The sequence below is a fragment of the Dunckerocampus dactyliophorus genome, chromosome 4, assembly GCF_027744805.1.
Source record: "Dunckerocampus dactyliophorus isolate RoL2022-P2 chromosome 4, RoL_Ddac_1.1, whole genome shotgun sequence".
Classification (NCBI taxonomy): Eukaryota; Metazoa; Chordata; class Actinopteri; order Syngnathiformes; family Syngnathidae; genus Dunckerocampus; species Dunckerocampus dactyliophorus.
Genome location: NC_072822.1, coordinates 16,698,975 through 16,726,404, shown reverse-complemented (window position 1 = coordinate 16,726,404; position 27,430 = coordinate 16,698,975). Strand labels below are relative to the sequence as shown.

The 27,430-nt window shown below is 43.3% G+C and overlaps 1 protein-coding gene across 1 annotated transcript; it reads right to left on the bottom strand.

Annotated features, from left to right (window-relative positions):
• Window positions 1-669: 669 nt before the first annotated feature.
• gas2l1 (growth arrest-specific 2 like 1) lies at window positions 670-27,281 on the bottom strand. The gene is made up of 6 exons (XM_054773469.1): window positions 24,941-27,281; window positions 23,641-24,815; window positions 13,382-13,489; window positions 6,858-6,954; window positions 6,050-6,323; window positions 670-4,677 (listed from the first exon to the last, which is right to left on the bottom strand). The coding sequence occupies exons 2-6, from the start codon at window positions 24,337-24,339 to the stop codon at window positions 2,706-2,708; spliced, it is 3,150 nt and encodes a 1,049-aa protein (XP_054629444.1). The 5' UTR covers window positions 24,340-24,815; window positions 24,941-27,281; the 3' UTR covers window positions 670-2,705.
• Between the last annotated feature and the right edge of the window lie 149 nt (window positions 27,282-27,430).

Below are 27,430 nucleotides of genomic sequence, written 5' to 3'. Positions count from 1 at the left end.
CTCATGCTGAAGTGATGATGTTATGTTTATCGGTATTGCATGCCTTATGCGTACAACACGTGATAGAAAGGCACTCCAGCGGGTGATCAAGACCTCACAGAACATTGTTGGGGCAGCCCTCCCCTCACTGCAAGACATTTATAAATCTAGAGTCCTACGCAGAACACACAACCTCATCAAGGACAGCACACATCCACAACACTCATTATTCACACTCCTACCGTCAGGCAGACGCTACAGGAGTTTGAAGTCCAGGACCACAAGGCTGGCAAACAGCTTTTACCCACAGGCCATCAGGCTTCTCAACGAAGCACTCACACACGCCGCACGCAACACACGCGCACACTCATAGCACTTTTATTTATTTACTTATTTATTAATTTATTTGTATTATTTATCTGTATGTCTCTTCTGTTGTTGTTGCTTAATTTATTGGTATTAATGTTTCTTATGTTCTTATTCTTTCTTGTGTTTTCTTTCTTTTCATGGGAGAATGAACAGAATAAGATTTTCATTGCATAGTATAACTGCCTGTTTTACTATGCACATGACAATAAAACTCTTGAATCTTGAAAATATGTACACACATGAGCACTACACTGATGGCGTGCGTACTCTGAACACCGCGGAGACAAAATAACTCGTCACGTATTCACTTCATTCTTTGACTTCAGAGGAAAGTATTTATTAAAAGAACAAATTGACAGCATTTTCACCTCTGGAAAAAAACAACAGTGACGTATTGCAGCTTTGTACATCAAAGTTTCACAATTTGTGCATTTAATAGACTGACTCGAAATGAAAACATCAGCATACAACATTCGGATTTTGCTGGTTTGGGGGCAGATCAAAGACCATGAAATAGTTTTTCCTCTTAAACTTGAGCGCAGATTAAACTACATGTCAATAAATGACAGTTCTCCATTCTGACAGACTTTTATAAATACCAAATAATCTGCATTCAATCATTTTAAAAACCTTTACAAGATGAAAAACATGTTCAGATTTGCAAAACTACTACAGTAAACAACCATTAGCAGTTTGGAACTGGGTTGATTTCTAACAAATTATGTCTCTTTAAATTAATGAAAATTTCAATGAAGGAATCTCAAAAATGCATGTTTCCCAAATAGGGCTTTCCTTCTACGGCGTTCATTTACAGTACCTCGGCCAAGGATGCCATGTGAGTCCAATGGGACATCACTTCATAAATAAATAAATAGGATCATCATTAACCTCTCTTTCATTCAACTCATACAATATGTACACACATGTATACACAGTCCTTTTAAACTCAGTCAAGTGTCAGCGGCCTGCAATGTCTCCTTAATCAGATTATGACCATAAAAATATGGTCATTCGTGTCATTACTGCTAATTATTATTATCGATTTATTGTGAGCATTTTTTTTTAGCTCGGACGCGTGCAGGGCACTGACACATTTCCTCCTTTTTCACTTTCAAATGAGCGCTACCTGTCGAGTTTACACAGAGATGGCAGCAGGAGAAGCCTTTAATATCCCGTTACATATCTATTATTTATGCAGACACTGGAGTTAAGTCACTCTTTATCAATCAAATGTCATCATACCGCTGCACTGCAAGAGGCTTTGGGTCAATTAGCACCAGAACATTTTCTCCTATGGAAGAATAGGTGTGTCTTTCCACTATGAAGTCACCATAGATCAAATTTGGATGGATAGGCAATCATTGCTTGAATGTGCGTGAATGTGCATTTAATTCACATTGGTAATGACCGACATTCTCATTCAAAACCCTCTAATTTTGAGAACCGGGAACGATGGCGCAATGTAGTGTTGTGATTTTTAACTGAAACATTCAAAACGTAACCTGTGAGAATATTTTAAGGCGAAGGGACTTGTCAAGGCATCTCACCACCAATATTGCATAGCTAAGGCAACCCAGGACTTAAAACAACAACTATGTACATTATATTCATTGCCATCTTATATACAAAGCACCCGCAATGCTGAGCGGGCACATGAACATCAAATTGTATATTTACACATTCTTTCTCTCCTAAGCTAAGGACATCCGCACATGTGTATCACGCAGTGTGTTTCAAAGTACGTTTTGGTTGGAGGACTCTCCACATTTCTGTCCGTGACAGTGACAACAAAGCAATGTAACCCCCATTGGCCCATACACAATGAATCCAAAGCTGACGTTAAATGCTTTTACTGCATCAATCAAAACCTTATCCATGTATATACTGTACTTCGATACCGAGTCCAATAAAAAAAAACTAAACTCTGAAGTGGAGCGGGTGAGCAGTTTTCTGACTTGCAAGGCCATAGCAAACCACAAGAGGGCGCCAACGCATTTGGCTAAGGTTATGTGTTTTGGACAATTTCAGCTTTAAAATCTCTGGCACTTGACACATGGCAGCACATATGCTCTCTCTATCGCTCTGCAAATGTCAAGCAAAAATAAAAATAAAAAATAAAAACCTAATGATTGGCAAAATATTCCCCAAGCACACCTTTAAATAAATGACAGTAAAAGTCATGTTAAACAACATTCCTTTGGTAATAAATAATTTGGCTTGAGTGCAAAATAAAAGCAATGTGACATGCAATACAGAGTCTATCAGCTCAGTCCGCAGTCTTTTTTAAAAGTACACAGTAGTCATTGTTAAGGACAGCACCACCCCTACAGTATGTGCTGTTTTCCTCTTGCTCTGTGCTACATCCAAGCTTCAGTGTCCAAGCTCCCTGACTTTCCAGGGAAGGTGCGTTCTTTGTAGCCCATGTCAGGAGAACAAGGTTGAGGAAGAACCACATCAGTGATTGCCTGGTGCAGGATGTTGCGAGGGGGAGGGCAGGAGCTCTGAGGGGAGAGTGGTGGCGTGTGGCAGGGTGAAAGTACCTCGTGAACCTGTGCGTCTCTGTAGCTGACCAGTGTGGGGATGCGTGAGGGGCTGTTTGCTGGCCTGTTGTCAGCGCGAGGTCTCATCTTTGCCAGTTTGTGCTTCGAAGTGAGGCTAACACTGTCACACTTCTTTTGGTCTTTTTTAGTGTGCAGCCCTTCCACGCACGTGTCGCCATTGGCCAGCAGTGATGACGGCGGGGGGGATTCGGAGTGCGATTCGCTTAGGCTAAAGCACATTGAAGAGTTTTCACTAGATGAATCCTGGAAGGAGCAGTCCTCGGATGGCGGGAGGAGGACAGGCGAAGGGCAGGCCTCTGGGGGCGGGAGGCCATCACTGTCATCACTGTGTACATCATATGGTAAGCTTGGCTGGTGATTCTGATTAGGGACATCTCCTTGTGGTGTTATGTGCCAACCATGATCCTGTTGGGCCTCTGTAGGAGGACTTCCATGGTCTCCATTCATATTTTTACAATGGATGGCTTGTGGAGCTCCCTGATTGAACAGTCTGTTTGAGTCCCCATGTGCCTTCTCCCCCTTGTAGCTAGAGATGGATGGGAGCTTCTTTAAACGCCCTCCATACTCTCTCCAGTGTTCAGGCTCCCCTTGACAAAAGTTGTGTGGTCCTCCGAAATTCTGTCCATAAAGTAAATTCAAGGGGTCCTCTGGGGGAAATGGGCAAGGGTTAGCTCTTTTGGACTCCCTGAGGTTCGGCAGGGTACCTATCTTTGCGCCCACGTTCAAGGAGGAAGAGGAGGAATTAGAGGAGGAATAAGCAGAATCTGTGATATTAGAATCACTGAGTGTTGGCACGGAATGAGTTCTTGCACAATGCTGGCCAATTCCTCGGCTCGATCTGCCTCTGGCTTGCTGCGTATTGGCTAAGTACTCAGCCTCAAAGCTGCGATACAGATCCTGCTCTCTCTGGAGGTCCAGCGATGGCAGCATCTGGAAGCCTAAGCCCAGCCCTTCACCCTCAGGCTGCTGATGTTCCAGCCCAGAACAATTTCTACTGTGGCCTCGCCCATTAGGCCAAGGGGCGTGGGACGATCGAAGAGAGCGGGCAGGTTGATGATGAGTATTCCGTGGAGAGGAATGAGGAGAACGTCGACCTCCTGAAGTGACTGGGGGCAGCAGTCTGCCTTTTCCTGTAGACGGTGAACGAGGGGGTCTGGGAGTATTTATTGTCTTTTTACTGGGGCTGTTGTTGTTGTTTTGTACTCCTTTAATGGGTGAGTTGGAGCACGAGGATGACTGCCTCTTAGAGAACACACCACCTATTCTGGGGGAAGACGGGGGCACTTGTTTATTGCGAGAGTCCTCTCGTCTCTCTGCTGGTAGAGGATCCCTGTGGGTGGGACCAGGCCCTGATATGGCTTCACTTGACCGACTATGCCCAGGACCCTTACTCTGGCTGTGAGAACGTGGAGCATGGAGCCTTCTGGGGCCTTCGTTTGCGAGGGATCGGCCCCTCTCCGTGCATGAGCGCCGTACTCCATCAGAAGCTTGTGGTGGGCTAGGTTTCAGGACTGAAGTGAGCGCCGAACGCTCCCGGGACTGGCTGCGTGCACGGGGCAATGCGGTACGTGGGGTACTCTGATTTCCAGGCCTCTCAATCACATGCTTGCCCTCCTTGCGATTGACAAGTAGGATAACCTCTTCACTGGAACGGTGTAATGTCCCACCAAGAGAGAAACGCCCACTTCCTCCTCCTTTGGAAGAAGCTGTGGAGGAGTCACTGTCTGCAGACAGACGACGGGTCACCGGCAGCTTTGTTTCCCTATTCCTGAAACATGAAGACGAGAGAAAGTCATTAAATCTTGAATATCACATTCCCAGTCGGCATTCACTACTCCAGTCTGTTGCATCAGGTTTTGTCTGAGTATCCTATTATTTGTGGAAAATAATAACTTTCAGACTGCCAGGTGCCATAATAATGTACGCTTTGTGACAACCTGACTGATGACATGCAGACTGTCTGACCAAGCCAAGGCTCAGTATTTCTCGGTACGGTGGACTGTGACAGCCAGGGGGATTACCGTTAGGATGAGAACAAGTGGGACAGGGTTAGAACTAAACACACTGTACTGCTATTTCTCAATTAGGCACTGTTCCACCACAATGCACCGGTGGGATCATCCACTCTGACTATATAATCCACTCTGATTGGTCACTTGCAGGCAAATGTGAGTAAAGCTTGATGAAAAAAAGGCTGCGTTGTGTTGCACTTGCAAGTGCTCATACTGTAAATCATTTTCCTATTTCGTATTTGGTCATGATACGAAATGTACAATTGTCTCAATTCTATTACGTTATTGCGTAATTTGAAAATACAGTCCATGCATGTTAGTCTATGCCTATCATGGATTGCTTGTTTTATGACTGCGAATGAATCATTCATAGGAATTTAATTGATATGCAGGCGTGGTAATTGCATGCACAAAGCCAGTCCACCTGTTGACCTACTTCCACAGTTAGCTTTGAACAGTTGTCGAGAGATAGTTGGCCGATTACAATTTCTCTCGTCTGGAATCCAACACCCACTCTTGACTTAATTTGCCTTTTCAACTGCTCAGAGTCACTGCTAAATACAGAAATGAATCAACATTGGCCTCGAGCCGAAAGAAAGACATATTTGCGATCGATCTACAATGGTACTTTTATCCTAATGTATAAGGAAAGTATGACTTTAACCTCATGTATAAGCCTAATTCTCTTTACACGCAACAGACAAGGCTATACTGCTAATCAGGCTTTGTCACCACTATCCCATCACTGTGCCAGTTCAGACATTTATCACAGAAAGTCAAGCATGAACTGAAATACTGACGATCATCCTCTATGACGTCTGCTTAAGTGAATGAAAAGTAGGGGAGTGTGAGAAACGACGGCACGTTATTGAATGTTCACCACTAGAAGGTGCTGAAGAGTGGCGGTTTGTATCAGATTTATCAAGGCAATGTCACCTGAGATTAGATAAATCTGCTCTGGTTTAATCTAATCTGCTTCCTGGCATTTGCACTTGTTGTGCATATGTTCGCCTCTTTCTCTCTGTCTGCAATACCGGGTGGCACAAAAGAGCAAAAGATGACCTGAGCGAGATTACTTCTGTATCATGACAGCACAGTAATCCACACATTACCCACACACACACCCACCTGACAGGATTGGTGGGGCGTGGCTCAGAGCGGTCTCTGGGCGGCCGTGGAAGAACAGCACGAGATTCGGGTTCATGAGGAGCAGGAGCGTTCTGAGGGTGGCCTGCCCTCGTGGAGGAGGAAGAGGCACACGGTCCGGAGGGGGTTGCTTTGTACGGTGCCATGCCATCATTGCGCCAGTGTGGACCAGGACTGGTAGAGCGGGACGAATGTGCACTGGAGGACTTGCTCTGGGCTCCCTGACCTTGACCTTTGGCTTGATGGTAGCGATGGGCTGTCGGGTAAAAGTAAAAAGAGGTTGAGACTAACAAACATTCCGTTCAAAGAATAACATTTTCGGATAGCAGCACACACACTAATCTGCTTATGGGTCCTCATTTAAAGTGTGATCTTGAGCTATGTGGTTAAATATGTAACACAAGTTAAATCATAGCAGGTTGCGTCAGCTGTCCAGACTTGTATGACATCACCAGTTAAAATACATTCTGGACTGGACTGGCTTCTAAAGAATAATAATGTTAAGTAGAAGTTAAAGCACATTTTCCATTACAAACTTGGACGAGTGTGTTCTTTGCTGGCGTCCAGTGAGTCAGAGGTCACTATGAAATACAAAGAATGTACACAATGCTGAATAATAGCAATTAATGGATACATTTTAATTTCCTTTCATCTCTGACTACCGACAGTGTCTGAACACAGCTCATCCATCCTTCGTTTATGACTCTAAATCTGCTGGGTTTGAAGCCAAACAAGATACAACAATGTTTTTTTGGAAAGGAACTGATGCGGAAAAGGAAGTATCCCTCACCAAAGGCAGCACAGCGACACGGGTCATGCTTGTCCAAATAGTGCTCCAATGTGTCCCAGCCTCCTCCAACACGCACCATCACATGAGTGCGAAGGACCTGAGGGGAGAACATGGAAAACATCCTTTCAGTGGATAAACAGGCAACAACATGGCCATTCATGCAAACTTAAAATGGCTGAATACTACAGCCCAAGTCAATATGCAAACTCTACAAGTGGGACAGCTTGCCCAACATGTTACATAACCCCGTGCACCCCTACTTCTCCTCCTCTCCCCGCCTCCTCTTTTCTCCTCCATCACCCCCAGCTGCTGCCACTAAGAGGGCCGTTCATTGCCATGTCAACTCACAATCAAACAGAAAAAGGATAGCATAATAAAGAAGCGGCACCCGAAAGACTTTCTATTTGGCCTCTTGCATGCATCTCATTTGGTATTCCCTATGTGGTATAAGAGGGTAGTGTGGTTAAATTAGCATGGTAACAACTCACCCCCTGCTGTCCTCTCTGGGAATTTATCGGAGAGAGGGGCAGGGAAAGGAGGGGGACCCTAGCAGAGGGGGTCGTGCATGTGTCACTTCCATCTCTCCTCTGCTCTTTGAGCCACACACATCCAGAAGATCAGACCAAAGGGCCACACTCCCTCCAGGCAGAAGCTGTCCTACTGAGCAGCACACTCGGCTTGATGGGCTGCACCGCCCCGCCTTGCGTTGTGTAATAGGGGCGACCAGCCACATGTTTTAAAAGGTCGTACCTGGGTCTCCGAGGGCAGCCTACGACATGCCATAAGGGAAAATCTCTTTGCCTGGCGCAAGACTTATTTTGGGCACATCACACGTGGCACAGTGTCTAATCACTGGGTTCCAAAGCGTGGTCAGGGAGAGGCCACAGACATGGGATGTGAGCCTCCGTCTGACCCCACCTTCTCTCTAATACATTTCCCACCAATCCACTCATCTCTTCAGCTGGCTCACGCCGCTCCCCTCCTGCATGATGATGCGTCAAAACAGCTGATCTGCTTATCTCTGTCAGACCTATGAGAGCATAAACTGCTTACTCTCCGCTGCCCTAGCTTTAGGCTGGTGACAGCTTCACGGGTTGTGTGACACTGCTAAGTAAAAGTTAGTTTATCACATGTCTTACAGTGGCAATTGTTCATTTAGTACATCATCTACTGTTACTTCTCTCTTTGGTGCCAGAGGAGACTTTGGAAACACAAAAACATACAGTGAAGCCTAAAGGTTGTACAATTTTCTGGAAAAGTAAGCCTTAAAGGTTGCACACAGCCTTGTAAAAGCATCATTGTACATGATATCGTGCAAGACTTAGTTAAGTTGAAATACAAGGACTAACATAGTGCACATAGTGTGTCTTCTTGTTTGTAGCAAAGGCAAAATATGCTAATGACCATAGAGCCGGAAATAGCTCTCATTACAATATTGCTAACCCAGCAATAAGATGACAGTGATAATAAAATAAGACAAAATGAATATACATGAGTGATGTGCGATGCCATTGATTTCATTTATGATCCCATACTGAGTAAAATTTAGGTTGTTATTGACGATACCGATCCGATACTTTGTGTAAATTACACCTAATGTGTCTGGTAAATTTTAAAAAAGTAGTGCACTTCAAATCACTGCATAAAGAATACAAAACATCGGAGTAATTTATTTGTTTATTTTAAAACCTGAAGTATATTGAGGTAGCGGGGATGATTTACAATACAGCGTTCCCTCGCTCTATCGTGGTCCAACTTTCGCGGATTCGTTGTTTCGCTCATTTTTGTTAGTGCTTCATTTTTTTTTTTTTTTTATTACAGCATATTGTTACAGGCCGAGCCTGGCCCTTTAAGAAGAATCGCATTGTGGGAAGTTGAGTGTCTCTCTCTCTCTTCCCTCCCTTATCTGTCTGCACCGCCCATTGTTTTCTGCATCCTGATTGGCTGTAGACCATTGTCAATCTCTCTCCTCTGTGCTGCCCTGCCGTGTCTTCTGTGTCATTGCTAGCTTGCTTGCTAGCTTGTAAATGAATCTTCGGTTCGAAGGAGGAGGACTGCAACAGGAGGAGTACTGCAGCAATATGTTTTAACAAGGATACAAAAAACATTACGGTACGGCGGAACGGCACCAGGACGAAAAGGCACGGTCACAGGAGTGAAAGAGCGTTGAAACAAGAGACAAATGTGATAAAATGTTAATGCCTTTCTGAGAAAAGTGTATAAAGTGTATGGTGAGGGGTTTTACAGCCTGTAAACAAACATAATAATGGTAAAAAATGAAGTTGGCGACTTCGCAGATCTCACTTATTGCGGCCTATTTTGGGAACCTATCCCCCGCTATAAATGAGGGAACACTGTATAGCCAAGCTGATATACAACAACAGAAAAAACAGAACAAAATCAGATACAATTTGTGAAAATGGTATTTTAAAAAATACAAAAATAAAATAAGTAAAATAATAAAACCAGTGAAATAAATGATTGATTTTTAAGGATAAGAACGTACATTTTATTCACAATTCACACAGCTTACTATTTACTATTTCCAAGTTTACTATTGGCCATCATTTCAACAGACTGAGACTGAGACCGCTGTTGCGCTTATGCATTACGCACTTTACTCGGCGGAAGAAAAAGTACTTCCCACCAACATTTGATCATTTAGACAAAATCTCAGTATTTTAGTTAGTTACCACTGTGTTCCTGTTAATGATATACATGCCTCACTTGAGTGAAGTATCAAAAGTATTGATATTTTGATTTGAGAATTGATCTTAAAGCATGACGATCTGGTATCGGAAGAATCAATATTTCAGTCTCAATCCGCACATCACCAATGTACTGAAAAGTGATAGAGGATGCATGTTTGCCGTACCATCCTCACATATTGCAAATTCAGATTGGTAACTATGGCAAACGATAACCTTCATTTACACACGTATGACTGTTAAGAATGTTAACATGTTACTTATAACATTGCATGGACACTTAATACGGAGAGTGGCGGCTTGACTCTGTCACAGATTATTTCAATGATAATTGATTCCTATTTGGGTCATTTCAAAATAAATATAAAAAAAACAAGTTTGGAGAATTCACTGTATACTCTATGAGGCACTTACTTACTTAAAAGGTGCTGTCCCTCTTCGGCTCCAAGTTACACTTTTTTTAAACCACCACCACCAGCTAGCATGTTACCAAAGCGTTACCATGACTGGTTTAAAAGAACACATTGAACAAATAAATGTCAATATTTGTCACAATACAAAGTTAATTACAAAAATTGTCACAAGGGCCGAATACGATGACTGGCGTTTATGGCTTTCACTCTCCGCTGTCTCGTACGTACGTGTCCTTGGCACGTGCACATACACAAAATCAGTCTCAGAGAAACAACCAACAATTTTGAGTCATTGTGTGGTTATAGGGTTTACTCTATGTATTCAGTGAGAGCTAACGTTAGTCGCTAAACTTTGCCAAACCGCTATTATTAGCTGACAACAAACATGCACATGTGTGTATTGCATGGTGCGTAGCTTGCAATGTTAGAGCAGGAGGGGCAGTTCATAACGCTTGAAGCACATTCGAAAGTTAGCCCCCCTTATGCAGTACCTAACCAAGGCAGACAGCACATTTAATACTGAATTGGCCCTTCCTAAATATTTGTGTAATTCCTTGGAATTACAGATTATTATGTGTGTGTGCAAAAATATAATGCCAGAAAATGAACTGATTAGAGAGACTGAGTGATGCAACAGTGAGTCGACATGAAAGCGATATCTGAGCAGATTTACAGCATCCCATGCCACAGCACCTATTATATTGTTCACTATTAGGATCCAAATTGTATTAATTTGAACAGTTACGTCTTTGATTCAGAGTACTACAGCACAAATATTATATTATTCATTTAAGGATCCGACCAGGTCTCTGCTTATTGCCCGAAGAGGCTGAAAAGGCACCATGTTCCGCTTTGCATCGCTGGCTGAGCTGCTGAGGCTAGAGAGACTCTGTTTCTATGGCAACAACAGCAGAAGAAATGCACGTGGTGAAGCAATTTCTTTAATAGTACCGCTAAAATCCAAAATTAAATTCAAAATTTCCTGACTGAAAGCATCTCCTTCGGTTGAAATGAACTCCCTCAAGGCGAAGAAACATGATGAACTCCCGCTCTGTTCATATGGTTCATTTGGCCATTTGCTTTGTTTGTTTCATGGCCTTGTTTAGCCCCGAAGACCGCATACAATGCTTTAGCTGCTGAATAGGGGGTTTTTTTGGCATTCAAGTTGGCTGCAGCTTCCTCTCCTCGGTAGAATAAAGGAGGCGTGTTGGCCGCACTTGTATGGCTGCTCAGGCATATGCATAATCACTGTCATCCTCAGTGAGGAACCAGGAGAGGGCGGAGACAAAGTGAAGAGAACTAATCTGACAAGTCAAACGCTCCCAGAATGTCAGATGAGCACACACACAAACACACACACTCACATCCAACCCTTAAAAGGATCATTTACACATGTATTTCTCAAATGGCTGCGCAAAACAACGTCAATCACACGTCGTCATCGAGTTACACCAGTGCTTCGCAAGTAGTTTGGAGGGTAGGGGGTGCAAACATTTCTGTCCCGATAAAAAAGCCAAATTTCAGATCCAGATTGAATTTCACAAAACGAGCTGATGTACCTAATGAAGTGTCTGGAGAATAAATGTAATTTTTCATGTTGCATTCTAAACCTTTTTAAGACATGAGACGATTTTATTCCGATTCACATTTTTACTATGAAATGTCCATCTGGACAAGACGATGCCACTCGGAGTGTAAGATATATTGATAGTGGGGCAAATCTAGCCCGTAGATATACACTATTTGGGACACCATTCCAAAGAGCCCATTAATCTGGCAAGGGCAGCATTTAGGTAAGCGAGACCAAATCAATACATGGCGTGCAGGAGCCTCTCCACCCAGTCCTGTGAGGTTTGATGCGGGTATGATAGCAACTCTTAATCTGAGACACAGAGTGCCGCTCCAGCAAAATACTGCCGCGATAAATGCCAATGCAGGAAATGACTTAAAGCTCTATTTGTGTCTCACTGAGAAAAATGGCAGTGTTGGGAGAGGGCCAGAAAAATGGCGTTTAAAAACAACAGAGCGCAGTCACGGTGCTGTTACATAACCGTGGAACCTCACAACTCAAAGGGAGGTAGGGAAATATGTCTCAGAAGTTGCACAAAAACTGTCACCTGCGTGACTGCGAGATCAGATCAGTAAACATCAGTAAACATCTAGGATTAACTGCATGAATGCGGTTTGCTTTTTGTAATGACACCGCAGAAGTGTACCAGTGGTGTCGAGTGCGAAAAACGTGATGGTAACCATAGAACTGGAAATTACTGCAACATAGCAGTAGTCTAGCATTTAAAGTGGTGCACATGTCTCGGCGGTTCAGTGTAATATGGAGAAATCAGCAATCCAAATCCAAGCCATCCAAATGTGAAGAAACTCACCTCCCATGCATGACGGCCACCTGCCACAAACCAGCCTCCCTTTTGACTTCCCTAAACACTAAGCTTATGTCACAGTTCATCAAAGCTTGACAGTATAGAACTTTATTAGACAATGTCCAACTTATTTCTACACTTGTAAAGTTTTTGGCCCTACAACAGCTTCATGAGCCTTTCCCTTGTTAGCTATGAGAGAATTTGAGCAAACCATGATTGACCAGCATCCCCCAACAAACTGTGTTGGACCTAAGAGCTTCTAACACGTCCAGAATGTGACGTAGAAAAACAACCAAGTTCTGAACATGCTGAGACAGCCCTCTGTTGTTCATGCAACATATCATTCCATATGCTAGCACCATATGGCTCTTTGTGATGACAGGAGACATCAAAACAACATGGCTATATCGATGTATATCGATGATGTATCTTTTACTGACTTGTTTTCTGATGTGTATATGTGGGAAGTCAAGTATATGGCAAATGTAAGATATCAAACTGGAATGTCTGTTGTGTTGTGGGGCCGCACGGTGGTCTAGTGGCCAACACAGTAACAGTCTGGAGATCGGGAAGACCTGGGTTCGATTCTACCTTGGGCATTTCTGTGTGGAGTTTGGAGTTTGCATGTTCTCCCCGTGCGTGGGTTTTCTCCGGGTACTCGGGTTTCCTCCCGTATCCAAAAACGTGCAGGTTAGGTTAATTGGCGACTCTAAATTGTATGAATGTGAGTGTGAATGGTTGTTTGTCTATATGTCCCCTGCCATTGGCTGGCCACCAGTCCAGGGTGTACCCCGCCTGTCGCCCGAAGTCAGCTGGGATAGGCTCCAGCATGCCCCCGTGACCCTCAAGAGGAGAAGCGGTATAGAAAATGGATGGATGGATGTTGTGTTGTGCTAGGGCGTGAACAAATCCTCCTTGTTCCACATTTTCCAACCTACTGAATTGTACATTTTCCATAAAAATAAAAAAGCCTCATGTTTTACAGTAATGTGTAATTATGTATAATTATGTATGATGCAGAGACATACCCTTATGAAGATCAGCGCGCTGGAGTCTCCCACTTTGTATTTTCCTTCTGACACTTTGACCATAGGAAACTGTGCTGGACAGGAACACCGGCCCAGAATCTCACGGACCTGAGGAGAACAAAACATGACGCACATGTTAGAGTGCAGCACAGTGGTGACCTCTTCCTGTACGGGGAGGCATATTAGGTCATGTTTAGTCACTGTAATCATGACCTTTGCTGAGAGCGAAGCCTCAGCAACACAATAAGTCTCTTCCATGGTGCATGACAGGGTGTTGGGGTGTGCGTCATTTTCCTGCCTCTCTTAACATCTCCTAGGCGATGCAGTGCCTCACCCCTTTATTTGACCACATTGAAAGCCCTACCTCGGTTCATCTTTCAAAATAACCTTAGGTTTAAACAACATCTTGATGAATATGCACTGTCTTTCACCTGACATTGTTTCTGGCTGTGGCATCATCAAGGGGAAAGAAGTTGGGGGCAGGGTCAAAAAGTAGAATGGCGGCTATGGTGGTGGTGATGATGTCAGCAGGCCAGCGCCGCCAGCTGGATTTTAAATTGCGATTACAAGCCAGCTCCCTTGCTGTGGTCGGGGTTGCTTATTAGGCAACTGGAGTCAGAAATGACTGCAGGGTGGGGCAAGATGTGCCTGTGCTACACCGCCCTGGGCTCTCTCAGGATTGGATAACACACATGTGCCCTTGGCGACGCACTCAAACTAGTGTGTGCAGGATCTTGTTGGATTAGAGAACATAACGCAACCACATACACATGCTAGATGTACGTTTTCTGTCAGTGTGTGGGGGCGGGGGCCACTCATTTGCAAATAATGAAAGAAATTAGGCATTTGTGACTGAATGGGATGCAACAATTTGTATTGACAACATTACAATGAATATCTGTGTGTTAAAGGGATAGTTTGGATTTTTGTCATGAAGTTGTATGACATCCCCCATCAGCAGTGCACTACACTGACTTACTTCCCTTACCTCCCCATTTGGTCCCGCGGGTCCAGTTCTGGTCGGATTTCCGTGACGAATAACGTAGTCATTTAAGTAAAGAGTTTGGCTTTTCAGAACAACATGCCTTCAAAAAAGTAATACATTTGCATCATAAAAATGCCTCCTCAAAAAAATCTGACCTCCCAAATCATTCGCCGTTATATTTGTCTCCCGCCGTATCCCTGCGCCTCTGTGATGAAATCGCTCGCATCGTGTTCCACTGTGGATCACACACGTAAACAAGATAGCCGTGGTGCTCCGTCGCGAGAAGAAGATGTGAGCGTCTTCATCGCATACAGAAGAATGGAGCGGCGACAGTGAGCAATTTTATTTGCCACTTTTGAACTTAACATTGTGCAGTTATGTTTTTACACGTTTCAAGCGCACCTGAACTTAAAATTTGGACTCCCCTGACAGGTTTTTAGTCAACTGGTTCGAAGAACGTGTCATATACACTACATTAGAAGTAAATACAGTAGCTCACATTCAAAGCAGCAAGGCTTCATTGTACAAAATCTCCATATATACCATCTGTATTTTATATTTATTGATAAACTTGTCTCATAATTGTATTATTATTATTTTAAATATCCTCATGTGTGTCTGTCTGAATTCCTACTATTGGCACCTCTTTGTCCAGGAGCGTCCCCCAGTTTGTAGCACATGCCAAATTTATCTAACATCTTTGGGGAACAAATCATTCTCCGAAGCATCAAGTGCCGTGACCAGGACAAAGAATCCGGAAAGAACATTTCTGTTGATCTACATTGTATGTCTTTGACAGTTATACTTTAATTCCCATTGAAATTTTAGGTGTGATTCGTAATAATGAATCACCAATGTATGAAGCAGCACATGAGACTGTAAAGGAGTACTTAAGTATTCCTGGTACTATACAATAATACGCCACTGTGGGTGTATTTGGTCTAGTAATATGGGGTCTCCTGTTCAATAAAACATCTGCGTTTGACCACTTGTGATGTCGTTCTCTCCTACAACATGTAGCAAGAAGCTGTGATGATGATGTACAGTATTTCCAAAGCATGCCAACACCTTCCATCCATTGTCTCTATACAATGAGGCCATGCTGTGTTCAGAGATTATGGGATGAAAGAAGCATGGCCTTCACCTGTGTTATGGTGAATTTAGAAGAATCCCATTTTCTTTCAGGCCCTTATCTTTTATTCATATAATTAGAAGGGTGGAATCATAGCTGATACACAGTCCCTCACCTGCCTCGGTCACCTTTACGCTGGCTAAGCAGTCCTACATTTGTTTTGTTAGCCTTCTTTGTTTGCTTACATTTCTACAGTATATGCGCCCGCCCACTTTCTGTCTGTGAGCCTCTGCTCTGTCACTCTGATTTTTTTCATTTTGTCAGTAGCGCTGTTTGGAAAAACCCCAGCCTGTGAGTTAATGGAACAATTGCCATGGTAACAGACACACACACACGCACACGCACACTCGCACGCACACACACAGTCTTCCCTTTTCAATGGTTCAGTTTGCCATATTTTTTCATTCTCTTCTTCTCTCAGCTGTTCAACTGAGGTCACATGTTTTATTCCAAAGGCTGAAGGGCCCTGACGTTTGTCGAAGTACTTTCCTTTTAAAACAAAATGTGTGCTCTTCCCAAGCTGTTGCTGTATCGACAAGGATACACGCCAAAGCACACACATGAGCTCACATGCACACCACAAGCAGATAGAGGGGGAGGAGAAAGACAAGGTCAGGCGGGAACTATTCAAGAAGAGGGGGCCTGAAGGCGGTGAAAAACTGATGGATGAATTATAGATGAATGCTGGGCGCATGAGACGCTTCGAGCGGGATCTGCAGATGTTCAAAGTGGAAAAAGAAGGGAAAAACCGACCGATCCACAGCATGCCCCTTCCTTTCCTAACACAGGAACGTAGAGATGTGTTTGCAAAAATAAGGATGCAATCTTTTCATTTTATTATGAAGAGATTGCTCTGACAAGGAAAGAACATAATAATGTAGGTACCAACTTTATCTGCGCAACAAGTCTTCATTCCTTTCCTTCCTGACCTGCAAAGCCATGAAGGAGTATTCATGGCAGAGATAGACTGATACTGAGGGCTGAGCCCACCCCAAGGGATGTGGAATAGGGGAAATGGGAGGAGAACAGACAAAGATGTTGCATGATATCCCCATTTTCTTGACTAAAACAGAGTAACCAGCTGCAGCACGACTCGGTGTTATCCTGAAATGATTCCTGAAGGAAGCTCAAGAGCCAACACGCTAATGGCTCAGTGCCTTTCATCAAACATAGGTGTGTTAGCCTACAGGAACACGCTCATTATCGGTTTGTCATACAGGAGATAATTATTACCAAACTTCAACAATAAAAACAGGAGATTATAGAAACTCCCTGCACTGGAATTTATGTGAGATACTTCCATGTTTTGATGTCTGTGAGTCAACTGCAGAAAGCGACCTGAGCACAGAACACACACACAAGGATCACTAAAATTGTGCTCATGTGGCACTTCTTAAAGGTGAAACGCATTACAATATATTTTCTTCTGTCATGACTGGTAAGTCCCAAGGTACAGCAGCGACACACATGGAAAGGAGGGTCATTCTTACTTGACTGGATTGGATCTTTGTAGCTTTTGCAGCGCCAACCACACATAATACACTAAAGTCTACGCATATTTAACAGGACACACACACTTGCACTCAAAACGGTCCAACCACCATTCTACATGACATATTTTTAATGTACAATCTTTCAAAAGATGGTAAATTGAAAATAATAGTAGCTGTTCAAAGCATTGGATGTGCTGAGCTACTTAAATGTGTTGTATATTTCAAACTGCTAAAAGTTTATTAACTTTTATATAAGTCATTATAATCCATCCGTCTTCTATGCCGCTTATCCTCCCTCGGGTCGCAGGTATGCTGGGGCCTACCCCAGCTGACTTCGGTACACCCTGGACTGATCGCCAGCCAATCGGAGGGCACATATAGACAAACAACCATTCAGTCAATATAATATACGATTAAAATAAGGCATCATTTTGAGCACAACTATAAATAAAAACAACATCTTGGTCTAAATACTGGGGTAACTGCGAATTTTTGTTATGATTGATTTGTTTCTTGTGAAGGAACAGTCGGAGAACTAACATATTTTACACGACAGTAGATTCCCGCACCATCAGCAAATGGCAAAAAACAAGTAAACAGGAGTAACTGACATGCTCATAAAATGTCTATTTTTGACCCACGCAAACCCTCTTGCCAGCTTGATGTTGATGTTCTCTGATTTAGGCTCAACATTTGCAATAAAAGTGACGAAAAGTGAAGTAATACAAACTGCAAATGAATGTGAAGCAAACTTCTTTTCTGTGAATTACAGTCATCCCTCGTTTATCAGGGTAAATTGGTTCCAGACCCGACCGCGATCAGTGAATTTCCCACGAAGTAGGATTCAATATTAATAAACGGAATATTTATTTATATTTTAGAAAACCTGCTTATGACTTTCTAAATATGGTTTTTAACATAATTAGAGCCCGGTAGACATGAAATAACACTACTTTAAACTACTATTACTCTTTGTTTACACCACATTGGGCCGGCTACGGGATCACTGCAGGGACATAAGAGATGGCCGCAGCTATAATAGCAAGCTACCAAGCTAACTAGTTAGCTTTTCCAATGTACTTATTAAACTTATACACTTAAGAAAGCGTTTCCGACAGAGTGGGAAAGAAGGACAAAGTAAGAAACCAAAAACTTTCCACTTCCACACGAAATGGGAGAACTTTTTTTCCACTTTATCATGTCGGACATGCCATGGCTGGCTACACGCAGTGTGAAGATAATGTAATATAGCGTCATGTCACACGAGTATTACATTATTATTGATTTTAGGTGAGTCACTGCTCGGTAGTAGCAACGAAATTTGATACCCATGGCTTCCATGGCCAGCAAATTTTTGCGTCTCAAGTCGCGGCACACAACTACGGTTCGTTGAAGGACCGCCGGATAAAGTGCGAAATCTCAACACTTTATGAAAAAACATTAACAATGAAGCATGAAAATTGTGAGCTTTCTAACGGTGTTCCGTGTATGCTGTACATTTTACCTGTGTTATCACGTATTTATGAATTATTACAGACGTAGGGTGAATGCGGAAGATAACTGCCTATTTTTGGAGCAAAATATATTTTTGAAAAATCTGCAAATTTGCAGGGCAGTGAACGTGTAATTCGAATAATTAAAAAAGCTTAGCACAAAAACTGACTGGGAAAAAAATACATCTTGAATCTGCCAGCATAAAGCAGTAAATAATAATAATAATGGATTAGATTTTATAGCGCTTTTCATGGTACCCAAAGCGCTTCACAACGAAGTGAAACCATTATTCATTCACTCATCAGTCACACACTGGTGGTGGTAAACTACATCTGTATACAGAGCTGCCATGTGGTAGACTGATGGAAATGTGGCTGCCGATCAGCGCCTACGGCCTCTCCGACCGCCACCAAACATCCGTTTATTCATAGACAAGTGTGTTCATTCATAGACACAGAGCTGGTTTGACTTCTATTTAAATGTTCCAAAAGTCACTTTTCTATCTGATAGAAGCTGTTTTGAAGACAAAGCAATCAAGCAATCTCAGCGAGCATTCATTGCTTAACAATGTTTGCGCAAACAAAGTCAAATTAGAGGAATCAGTGGTGTCTTCCTCCTGTGCAGTCGCCACCTGAGGCCTGCCTGAAGATGCTGCAGGCAGGTACAGAAAATAACAACGTGCAGACAGAAGCCTGCTCAGAACCAACATGAAATGAAATGCTCATCATGTGAACAATCAGCTGATATCACGATGAGGGTGATCAAAGGCCATTAAAAAGGCAATAAAGTCAGCTGTTTCTTCACATTCAGCATTGTGCCGAGTCCATGAGGCAAAAAGCTAAAAAACAGTGGCACCTTCAAGCCATGAGAGCATGTGACAAAAGGGGCAGAAGCAGTGAGTGATGCCATGCTCTCTCAGCAAAGCGTGTGACCCAAAGCAAGGCAGGAATGACCTACTTTTCTTGCTTTCTACTGTAGCGTTTCCTCTCAGAGCAGCATCCACTGCAGTCAGGTTTAGCCGAGTGTACAGTAAAGTCACTCCGGGCACGTGCTCTTTTGTCTCTGTTCGTTTGTCTTCAATGAATGAGCTGGAACATACATACATTTAATACTGTCCATAAAGGCTCCCCCCTTCTTCTTCACCCTGACCCCTGCACCGCTCTCCATCCAAACAAAGACTTTGACTGAAGTGACAGCATTTGATTACCGCCCTGTCGGCAGCGGCAGTCTATTCATTTACCACAACAAGACATATTGTGCTGCTCTTTGCTTTATCTTCGCCAAAGACGAGTGGTGGTGGGGGGGGGTGGGAATGTATGAACTCATGTTGAAGCCTCGGGTGAGTAGAAACCAGTTAAGAAATATGGCATAAGGATGGTGTTTAGTGTTTCCATATATTGACGCTTACATTTGAACAATAAGACAGTCCATCAGGCGCATGGAGGCTGTGTGGTTTTGCATTCAAACTGGCGATATGAGTAACTCAAGGCCCAACTGCTTTCGAGAAAAAAACACAATAAGGTTATACTGAAATGCATATCGAGGAACGCATATGCTCTTGGAGAAATAATCCCTCACTAAACGTAAAGCATAAACATCACATGGGCGTGCATATGCGTGTATGAATGCATGCAGAAACAGAAGCAGAAGACATCTTTTCAATGATGTCACTCGTGTGCTATTGCCTTCGCAGACCAACTGACGCACACAACACTGACTCAAGTTCTAATGAAGGAAATGAGACCCTGGCTACTTCCTCAACTTTTGAGTGGAAAGCGGTCCCACGGTGAGATGACTACAGACAAAGGAGACGGATTTGTCACACAAGAACAACAACAGTGACATGGCACAAGCAGCAAGTGGCAGGAACCAGGAAAGTAAACCGGACATGCACCACCTTTGCAAACATGATGCCAGGACGTGCATCGACCGTTTGCTTTAGGAGATTAAAGCAGTTGGTGCAGTCATAACATAACATCATAACAATATTTAGAAGGGATGCTCGGATCAACCAGCCACCGATCAATATTTCCATAAATAAACACATGATCGGCATATGCCGATAAACGGCTTTCAAAGCCGATCACAAAAAATGATCAGCGTGCGGCGGCAAATCCTACACGTCTGCTGTGTCACGCAGGGTTGCCAACAAAATGACGCGTCTCGTATTGAGCTTGCCACAGGCTACGCCAATTGATGTCAGCGTGTTTGATCACCAAACCTATCTCCGTTTGACTGTTCTTGCATCTTTGTTGACACGCTTTGCCTAGCTGCCACTGGCTGTACAGATAGCTAGCTTGCTAGCTAGCGTTATCCGCCTCGGACTCCAAATGTGAGTTTTTAACCACAGCGACATTTTGTTTTTAAAGCAAAAAAGCAATACCATTAGTTCGTAGCTCGCTTTTATCCCATGGGGAAGCCACAAGTGGATATCACGTTGTCATTATACTATTTGTGTCTTGTCCTCAAAACACTATTTGTGTGTGGTTGTTTCATGAACATAAACACGTAGTCCATAGTCCACATGTCAGGCCTCATGATGGTGATACTGTCACATGGGTCTCCTATCTCAACAGTTGATTTTGAGTAGCTCACAAAGCGTCAAAGAATATTTGCTTCAACTCTTAGTATTTCTTAATATAACTGTTGAATTCAAACTTTATGCCTTTATATAATGACAAATGAGCACAAAATAGCATAAAGACCCACACTGTTTGAGTGGAGATCTGCTTGGTAACACCCGTTACCTCAAAACATGCAGCAAATTAAATTCAGGTTTGTGTCAAAAACCGCACAAATTGTCCACCCAAACGTTTACTTGGGCCTTTGGAATTGTCTAACAGTTTCCCTGACCAATAGCACTCATCATGAAGAAATTGAAAACTGCACAGTTCATCCATGTGATCAGTATCGGCCGATCTCACTCATGGATGATCGATATCGGAATGTGCAGCATAAAACCCTGATGGGAGCATCCCTAGTATTTAGAAGGTACCCTGACAGGTACTTCTAATAGCCATACCATTGCACCATCACCATAAAGGATGCATGTGTTTATGGGAGTCAATGATCCAGAGATAACCGATGACATTTCATGAATAGCAATCTCAGATATGAATAGAGCAATGAACAATGCTGTATTATTAGAAATCAATGGGTAAAGGGAAACAAAAGGAAGTCATTAAGGAAAGAGTGAAATGCAATCCATCCTGTATGATGCAGGAACTCCAGCTGAATTACCGAGAGCAGAAGCCACACAGTCTGCCCGACAACATTGTGGACCAATAAAATGAAACCCTGCCACTTGCTTCTCCTCCTTGAACATACACGACTAAAAACAACAGCTTTTCAAGTAATTATACACGCATACTTGTATATACATTTGATAGAGAAATACAAAGAAAAGATCCAAAATGCTATAAAATTACAAAAACATGGTCGGCGATTCCACGATGCCTCCCATCACAGCACACTTCGGCTACGTTTACACACAACAAATAAGCTGCACTCCATGAAGGTCTTGCCGTTCTTGCCAGCTCGTCAGTCTTGCTCGGTAGTGAATTCACGACGCGACACTACACTATTCAGTTATTACTGTCGCTTTCATAGGAGTAGATCTTTTTAACACGCTCAAGGATACCGTAGCCACCTGGCAGTTATGTGTGGTGTTAAAAACGTTTTGTGATTTCCGGCACTGTGTGAAGCCGTAAATGCGACATGACTCCTGACTGTGTGAGTGTGGCTGCGTGCATAGAGGACAGTTGAGTTTGCCGATGTTGTTTTGGCATGATTCGGCCGACAGTAGCCTGTTTTCTTCTGCTATAAAGAGACTGGTCATCGACCACCTCCTCATCATCCTTACGTCTCGGCAGATGCTGGGTCAAACCCGACTGGTTCATTTGCCAGTTGGAACAGATCAAGCGCATGCTTTTCGCCGCAAACGAACGGTGGCAGCGTTGGTTAAGACCTGTTGGTTTGGTCCAACCACATGATCGCGTACTGTGAGACAAGCACTGCAGTAGAGTTTGATTAAGACAGATTAAAAAGTGCTATGCATGACGGGGAAGTCAAGTCCAAATCCCAGAAAATTCTGTGTGAGGGGGCGGACTAAGAAACAAGACTTTTTATTCTTTAGTATCGTTGTATAATCCACAGTCATATGAGTGTGTGCCCAGTCTGGACAAAGGCAGCAAATAAGCTGACAGTCTGTCCGCGGAGGCCACGTCAGAAGGGCTCTTCTTTGCTGTCTGATCAACTTCATTGTCAACCCCCGCCCCCCATCCCCATCCCCATCCCATAGCGTCTTCTCTGTGCTGTCATATTTGTTGTCAAAGAGACTCATTGTTCTCCTCCTCAACGTGCAAACATTAACGTCACCCTCGAGCGTGTGTTCTGCGGCTCTGTCTGCTTGCTCATTAGATGCGCCCCTAACGAGATCTTTGCCTCTCTCATGCGCTGGCAGAGGTCAACAGGTTTAACCACAATGACAGGAAGGGAAATACTTTAGGTGGACACTCAATAACAAACTTCCTTCATGTTTGCACCGTAGCAGAGCTGATTATGATGACTGAAAAGCTGCCTTGACATGTCATTGACAGGAGATATTTCACTGAGCTGACCTCTGACATTCCACATCTCTTATGTGAGCTGTCAAACCCACTCTGACCCTTCAGGTAAGAAAGAATGTGGCACGCCTCTTGCACTCGCAAAGCAGTAAAAAAACAAAACAAAAACTGACATGCTACTCTAAGTAAATGTGCGGAGGAGTGGTCATCACACAGACTCACCTCTCTTCTGCACTTGACAAGGAGAAAACAATCTATAGAATATAAGAATGTCACTTTTTGATAATAACACAATACACTACTAAAGTCCAACCACAGTAACAAACATCTTTCAACGTGTTTAAAAGAAGGCGAAGCATATTGGGTGTTTACAGCTTGTGAAGGCTAAGGGGGCGTGGCGTGATTTGTGTGATGGAATTTCATCGAACTGCAGCATTTCACGTGCTTGCTGGGGACCAATATTGAAATACCATAATGAATACATAATATACATACCATAATGAATACATTGTTCAATAAACAGTGCCGACTCATGACATGATGCAGCTGTAGCTAATAAATGAACTTATATGTTTTGTGTGATGACTTACCAGCTCGTCCAGGTTTCTCATGTCACATAAAACTCTCTTCTGAGGCCACACGAAAGGTTCTGGTTCCGGTTCGTCCTCCACGCTGTGGCAGCTCTCCCTGCGGCTGAAACACCTGCTGGGCGGGCTCTGCTCCTCCGGCTCACCGGGGTCCATCTGCAGGTTGACATGGTGGTCTCGGATCTCTTCTTCGATCTCCTCCTCCAGCTGAATGAGCATGGGTGCCAACATGCCGAACTTGGAGCCCCGCCGCGCCACCTCGAGCAGGCAGAGGATGAAATTCTTCTCGTTGCATCTCTCCACCAGGTCGTTGGTCTCGAACATGAGCACGTCCTTGATCCACAGCTCCTGCCTGCACCAGCTGATGAAGTTGGACACGTTGTCCCGAGCCAGGAACGAGCCTGGGCTAACGTTGCGAGACTGGAAGACCACATCTTTGCGGGGGAGCTTCATGGACTGGGCCGCCTCGGGGTACTCCAACTGGAAGTCCTGGGCCGCCCGGTTGACGTTGTTGGCGTGCCGGCACAGGGCGCAGCCTGTCTCCAGACCATCCATGAAGGTGTCTACCGTCACGTCCAGGTCGTAGAGGGTGTTCAGCCATTCCGCCAGGTCCTCCTTCATGGCGTACAGGTACTCTTCGCTGGATTTAAAGGGCCGGATGCTCTTGGAGGCGGCGGATTGGATGTTGCTCTGATCGGCCATATTGTCTGATTATGTATCAATAAAGTCCTTACTTGATTCCAGATTGCCTCATTGCGCAACCGCGCTGCAAATCCTCATCTGCAAAAACGAGCGTGGGGACGCACCCATGCCGGCGTGCATGTGTGGTGAGGGGAGGCCGGGCTTTGTGCCGCTGTCACGGTCATTGCGGGATGCTGAGTGGCCGTGGCGCGTGGATGTGTCTTCCGTATGTGTCCCGTTTCCCTCTCTCGATCAGAACCGAACCTACAGAGCCAGACCAGTGGATCCCCTCTCGGCCGCAAACCGCCACGTGTGACAAAGTCTATCTCCTTTTTGACTTTAAGATGCAATCACGACCACTGAACGGCACCGAGCCCACGTAGGACGCCACGCAGAGACTCAGCGCATGTCGCGCCGCCTCCTGCGCTCAATATGTTGACCTGCTGCGGCTTAAAGCAGCGGAGCGACGCGGTGGCACATCCCATTATGTGGATCAACTGTGGAAGGAGGAGGAGGAGAAGAAGTTAACCCCCTAGTCACCGAGCCGGAAAAGAACCACAACTTAACGTTACTTTTATATCAAGTGGAAAGGAACGAGGAACACAAGCAACAAACAACTTACATGCTAACGCCGTTTCTTTAGATGCCAATAAAAACAACAACAACAACAACAACAACATGAGTTGTCACTGGTTCAGTGAGAATCGAACTTTTAAATTACACTGAAGCAGCAGATGCAGGAGACAAAGGGCGTGGAAATCTCAAAGGTACAAAGCTGACGTCATTGCTTACGCTGCTCACAGCCACCAGGGGACGTTGAACCTGAATTATGACTACAGTTAGTAGTCGTCCTTTATGGAAGAAACAAAAGTAAGTAGTAGGATTCCTTCTTTATAAATTGAATATTTCCGTAGTTGTGACATAGAAAGCCTGTTTACAATCCTCTAAATATGCTTTAAACTTTTTAACTGAGCAGATCGATGACAGACAGGAAGTGACATCGGGGTTCAGGGTGCTAGCAAGCAGCCACATTGTCACTTTTTTTTTAAATTGTCATCTTTTAATGGATTGCATTAAATTAAACACCAATATAAATGAAATCTTTAAGATTAAACACTCCTAATGCACAAAATAATCATCAAACGTACTTATTTGTTTATATGATGCACAGAGCAATGAATAACTTCATGCTTTGTCTCCTTGTGCTGTGGGGCGTTCAGGCGCACTTATAATTGTGAGTGTTAGGCGTAAATTGTTTTTCATTTAGTCACGCACCCCCTATTACAATTGGTGTACCTCTGGGGATACATGTACCCCACTTTGGGAACCTAGGCATTAAACCATTAGTGTTTTTAAACACTTGTAACGCTTTGACTGTCTCACAAATGTTAAAAGAAGTTAACTATTAATTTCATGCAAACAAGATTATTTTTGCTCCACTGTTTTAATGCAAAGTTTGTTACTTAAAATATTGCCTATAGTTTTTCCCCCTCTGCATCCAACTAAATAGCCTCCTTTTCATGTTTCCTACAATGCAAGCATAATTTCATTCTGGTTCCACCCCGAGACTGATACGCTCAATAATAAAGTCTTTATGTGTACAGTCTGGGGCGCTGGCCTTAAAGCTCATGGGACTGACCTTCAATAATGATTGTAGAGTCCTAAGCCAGTAACTGTCAATGGTTTATCAGTTTTGTCTGTGTGTTTTATAATGATAGAGGCTTTTAACAGCAGATTGTAGATTAAAGCACATAATGACAATCAACTGTCCTGTCACTACTTGTATACTGGTGATAATTTAGCACCACATGATCCACATCAGCACATTTGAGCTTCTTCAAAGATCAATAAGTGTTCAAATGTTCATGCAAGAAACCTGAAGTTCAGGTTCTTCTAAAATGCAAAAAAAAAAAAAAAAAAAAAAAAAAGTAAAAACATGTCTTGCTCGGGGCCTTGAGAGTCATTTTGTCAACAAAAAGGGCGGTTAGTTGCCTTGAGCGGCATACAGACCAGAGCATGTGATTGTGCAGGCACACCAGTTGTTACTAAGACGTGAAGAAATTTGTGGTAAATGTAGACCATTTAACATTACAATAGCTCCGAAATGTTTTACAGCGCCTTTCAAAATACCCTCTTCAGTTTGAACTACAACAGCTCCCACTGCCAAGGAGGAGGGCCTGTTTTGATTTAAAACAAGAGGGATGTGTCTGTTCAAGAATGAGCGAGCTAAATAACGGGAAGGGAGGGGGAGCGGAGAAAGAAAAAAAAAAAAGGGGGGGGGGGGGCGACGAGGGTGATGAGCTCATTTTCGTGGGCTTGGATGAATCAGCTTCTGTCAGGAAAGTGTGCGTACAAGTCCATTCATCCACAAACCACTCCTTGTCAGTTGTTTGAAGGGGGAGGACTTGACACTATTAAAGTATGTAATCTTTAATGAAAGATTATTTTTGGAATTTGTAGGTTTCTATATAAAAAAGGTGCCATCCTTGACTCGAAATTTAGCATCCAACAAATAGACCACTACCACCAACTAGCATACATTACCAAAAGTATTTTCAGAAAACAGAATGTATGCCAGTTTTTGCATTATTGACAGTTATTCAAATTTGGATGCTGGCAAACCCACTGAAAGTCACATTGTATGCTGATGTCTCCAAAAAGCTAACTTTAAAGAGAAGAGAAATAAAAATATAAACAAAAGATAAAATGGAGTTAAAGGGTAAGAAAAAAAGTTACCCAGTTTACCTTCAGGTAAACCTAGTGTCCACACAAGTTAAAACCTGGGTCTGGCTTGAGGTACTTTTCCTTCAAATTGCGCCACCTTCTGGTATAATAAAATTAAAGTTAAATACCCACAAGTGGACTCAGCAACTAAAAAGACTCTTGGACAGTACTGTAATAAAAATAATAATAAAAAAATAATTGTTTAAAATAATTATAAAGATTAGTTTAACTACTTAATCTTTATCCAACTGTAAATGTGTCTATCATGGGTTTACTAGATTCATGTTTTTCTATAAAAAAAAGGAAGACAAAAGTATCCTAAATCACAGCAGATAAGACTATTGGTGAGACTATCCTGGTGACTTGTAGTCTTGATGTCTTTGAATAC

Coding starts and splice junctions, on each gene's coding strand:
- gas2l1 (XM_054773469.1), bottom strand. CDS start 24,339: ATGGCCGATCAGAGCAACATCCAATCCGCCGCCTCCAAGAGCATCCGG. Junction 6,955..13,381: donor GCGCGCTGATCTTCATAAGG/GTATGTCTCTGC, acceptor TTCTCCCCTCAG/GTCCTTCGCACTCATGTGAT. Junction 6,324..6,857: donor GTGTCGCTGTGCTGCCTTTG/GTGAGGGATACT, acceptor TTTACCCGACAG/CCCATCGCTACCATCAAGCC.